The sequence below is a fragment of the Cynara cardunculus genome, unplaced genomic scaffold (assembly GCF_001531365.2).
Source record: "Cynara cardunculus var. scolymus isolate 2C unplaced genomic scaffold, CcrdV1 Un_Scaffold_1603, whole genome shotgun sequence".
NCBI classification, from domain to species: domain Eukaryota; kingdom Viridiplantae; phylum Streptophyta; class Magnoliopsida; order Asterales; family Asteraceae; genus Cynara; species Cynara cardunculus.
In genome coordinates this window covers 31,554-35,836 of record NW_020200814.1, presented here as the reverse complement: position 1 = coordinate 35,836, position 4,283 = coordinate 31,554, and the positions used below count along the sequence as shown (strand labels likewise).

Sequence of the window (4,283 nt, the reverse complement as noted above, 5' to 3'; positions counted from 1 at the left end):
GAATATCCCCAGACAATTTTATAAAGACAATAAAAGCAGGACCGTTACAAGCAAATCAGCAAGAAAAACTACRRCAACTTTGACTTACAAACCAAGCCATAAGAAGCCAAAAATGACAAAGAGAAGTACACCAAAGCATAAAAATAACGTAAGCCAAAGAAAAAACGGCAAAACACACCCACAAACGCCCAAACCGAGAMACCACACCACCCACACAATCACATAGCATTAGTAATCTTCAGCTTCTTCCTAGTYTTCCAAGCCATACGTTGAAGAATCTGCATCTTGATCTCCGCAACAACTTTGTCCCCTGTATGWTTGAAGTTATCAAAGAACTTCCTGTTTCTTTCYCTCCATATGTGGTAAACCGTGGCMGATATACCAAGTKTTTGAACAGTAGACCAAGATTTCCATCGTTGAGCTAAACCTCTGTTAAGAATATCCTCCCAATTGTTCAAACAGTTCGTTAACCCTACTTCCTTTTTAATGACTTCCCAAATGCTACTTGAGTAATTGCATTCAAAAAATAAGTGATTGTGCGTTTCAATCACTGATTTACTGAACACACATTTCAAATCCGGCGGTTCATGCTTCCACTGACTGATACGATCTTGAGTTGGTAATTTATTCTGACAAGCCATCCACATGCAAAGAGCATGTTTAGGTATGTATGGTTTATTCCATACCAGCTTGTACCAATGCACAATCGGCCTCACTTCTTGAACAGTTTGCCATGCCACTTTGACCTCAAAATTTCCCCGAGAAAATTTAGCATCAAGCCATCTAGCCGTATCCTCCATTTGGCTGGGAGAAGGTATTAAAATACTTTGCAGCTGAGGGTATTGTTGAATCCAATCCACCGGCCAAGTAGTGCCAAAACGTTGCATTACATCAAAAACCGTTGAGTTATTGCAAAAGCCAGGACCATTTATGAATCTATAAGACAGTAACTGAAGAAGGGGCCCAAATTCACTCCACGTGTCTTCCCAGGCATGTATAGATAAACCATTTCCCACATTGTAGATAAAAAAAATCTCCTGCAGTGAGAACGTAAGTCTAATAGGCTCCGGAGAATCCACGACCATTCATTCCTCTTCTTGATAACCCAAAAGTTTCGGCCCCGAATACAATGAGACTGTATCCAAGAGACCCACATGGTATTTCTACGATTCAGGATATCCCAAATATGTTTGAAAAGTAAGCACCGATTCAGAGCGCAAGTCTTTTCATACCAAGACCCATTTTTAATAGGCAAACAAACCCTATCCCACGCAACTCGACATTTTCCCAACTGACCCTCTGCTTTATTCTATAAAAAATTACGAAACAGCTGCTCAATTTCATGGATTGTGGTTGCCGGTACAAGGAATACAGAAATGATAAGCTGTCGTCTTCCTCAATAAGAAAGGAATTTGTTCTTCCAATTCAAAAGTCGAGATTTAAGCTTTAGTACAAGGGGATTAAAATCACGTACCTTCAATCGAACTGGGGATAAAGGAACTCCCAGGTAACGAATAGGGAACACCCCCCGGCCGAAAAGGCAGGCTATTACGAATAAGATTTTGAACCTCCAACCCCACATTTTCGATAAACACTTTACTTTTTTCCAAACTCGGAGACAAACCTGATCGTTCTTCAAATAATTGGAGAGCACGCTTGATAACTTCCAACGAGGTAGTATCCCCCCGAGAAAAAATAAACAAATCATCCGCAAAGCATAAATGGGTCAACTTGATCTCAGCACATCCTTGATGGTACGCAAAATTTGCCTCTTCCTCAATACATTTTGAAAGAAGCAACGAAAGACCTTCCATAACCACAGTAAACAAGTAAGGAGATAAAGGATCCCCTTGTCGGAGGCCCCGCTTACCAAGAAAGAAACCCTCCGGTTGTCCATTAACACAGATGGAAAAAGAAGGCGATGTGATTAGAGTCTTTATCCAGTTAATCATAACAGGATGAAAACCCATTCCCTTTAGCATCTCTAACAGAAATTGCCAATCAACAGTATCATAGGCTTTCCGAATGTCAATCTTAAACGCACATTTTGGTTCCCCTTCAGATTTTTGATAACCAGCAACAAGTTCATACGCCATTAAGATATTATCCGTGATCTGACCCCCTGGGATGAACGCAGATTGGGCCCTGCTAATAAGAACATCCAAAGAGCCTTTTATCCGTTCAACAATAATTTTACTGATACATTTCAGCAACACATTACAATAGGCAATTGGGCGAAAATCAGTAACACATGAAGCATTAGGAACTTTCGGGACGAGACAAAGAAGGGTATGGTTCAACTGATATTCCAAAGTTCCAGAATAGAAAAAGTAATGGATCCCAATGAGAACGTCCTCACCCACCACGCTCCAAGCCGCTTTAAAGAATTTTGACGAAAACCCATCAGGTCCTGGCGCCTTATCATTCCCAATATCAAATAGAGCATCCTTTATTTCCAAATCCGAAATCGGCCTGATTAAGTGCAAAGATTCCGATAACGAAAGGGAGTGATCAAACAAGCAATCCACCATGGAGGGAGGAACCAGCATATTAGAAGTACCCAGAATTCCTTCAAAGTGATTAATAAAAGCTTTTGGGACATCCTGGTGCTCAAACACAGTACCAAAGGAATCCCTAATAGTAGCAATATGGCTCCTATTACRCTTCTCTTTCATAGCATGGAAGAAGAACTTAGAGTTTCCATCACCTTCATTAAGCCAAGAGATCTTAGCTTTTTGTCGAACCATATCCTCTTGATCATTTCTAGCCTTTTGATATGCTAGTAAGAGGTGAGCAATATCCTCTTTCAGCAAATCATTAAACGGGTCTAGATCACAAGCCAATTGAGCAACATCAAGCTCCGTCTTTAACTGAGCCACCCTTTTATCCAAACACCCATAAGAATTTCTRAGCCGACGACAAACCCCYTTCATTTCTTGYAATTTCCGAATCACTCTTTTCATATAAGAACCTCTCTGAGGTTTCATCCACACCCCCTCTACGGATTTAAGGAAATCCACATGAGAAATAATAAAATTATCAAATTTAAAACCACGCTGACGAATACGTCTACCAACTTTAAAGGAAAGAATACCCGGAGAATGATCGGAGATTCCCCTTGGTTCAAAGAAAACCGACGCGTCCCCAAAGCGAGAAATAAAAGCAGAATTCCCCAAGATACGATCAAGTTTACGCATAATTCCATTACCCCCAGAAGGTTTCTGTATCCAGGTAAATCGGCATCCCTGATACGAGATATCAAACAATTATGCCTCTTCCAGACAAAGATGAAACTCCTCCATATCAGAATTGCGTCTAGAGGAGCCGCCCAAACCATCATGTGGAAAAAGCATAGAGTTGAAATCTCCCATTACAACCCAAGCTTTCCTTTGGACAAAAGCACTAAATTTACCAATATCTCTCCAAAGGTCACGTCTTTTCCCTCCCGTATTACACCCATAAACAAAGGAAATAAAAATTGGATCAAGGTGACCAACAATCCTAATTTCACAATGCACATATTGAGAATGCTGATTAGACCCTAATGGGGTTTTAGGCCCGTTTTTCCTTTTAATGACTCAAAAATGACATTAATTTGGTCATTTTAATTTGATCAGAATCAGATAACTTGAATGAATTCCGGGACGGTATATTTGGGAATTAGAATATTCATGGGAATTAGAATCAGAAATGAAAGAGAAGTATTCATGGGAATTAGAATCAGAAATGAAAGAGAAATATTCATGGTTATTTGAATAAATTCCGGGACAAAATTCTTTTAAGGGGGAGGGAATGTTATAACCAGGTTTCACATAACTTGGGTTGAGGTAATTTATATGTGCTTATTTTGTGGATTACATGAAATATGCATATATGTGAAAAGGTGTCATGACATATATGATTTATACATGTATGCATGTGGTGTGAAACATGCATAAGGTGGTGTATAATTGTGATAAATTATTTGGGTGGACATTATTTTATTACTTAAAAGCTTATATCTTCTTGGTTAAGAAACCATGAATTTTATAATGCAAAATCCACCGCCCAAAGTATTTTTATTGGACAAAAGCTTTCACCGCCTTTGAAGTTTTATTATTAAAATCCTCCACCGCCTAGGTGAGGATATTTAAAGATAAGGTTATCCTCATCACTGTCACTCTTTTAGAAAAGAACCTGTGCGTGTGAGCTAAAGTGTTCTTCAAGATTATGTGTTAAGAATAAGCTGTTGCTGTGTGTTTATCATCAAGAAATCTGTTTGATAAGGTGAGTTTTAAACTACT

General features: G+C 39.1%; 1 protein-coding gene across 1 annotated transcript; it reads right to left on the bottom strand.

Moving 5' to 3' along the window:
* Nucleotides 1–218: 218 nt before the first annotated feature.
* Nucleotides 219–1,085, bottom strand: LOC112502583. Its single transcript, XM_025106538.1, has one exon. It carries the CDS (start codon nucleotides 1,083–1,085, stop codon nucleotides 219–221), a length of 867 nt encoding a protein of 288 aa, XP_024962306.1.
* Between the last annotated feature and the right edge of the window lie 3,198 nt (nucleotides 1,086–4,283).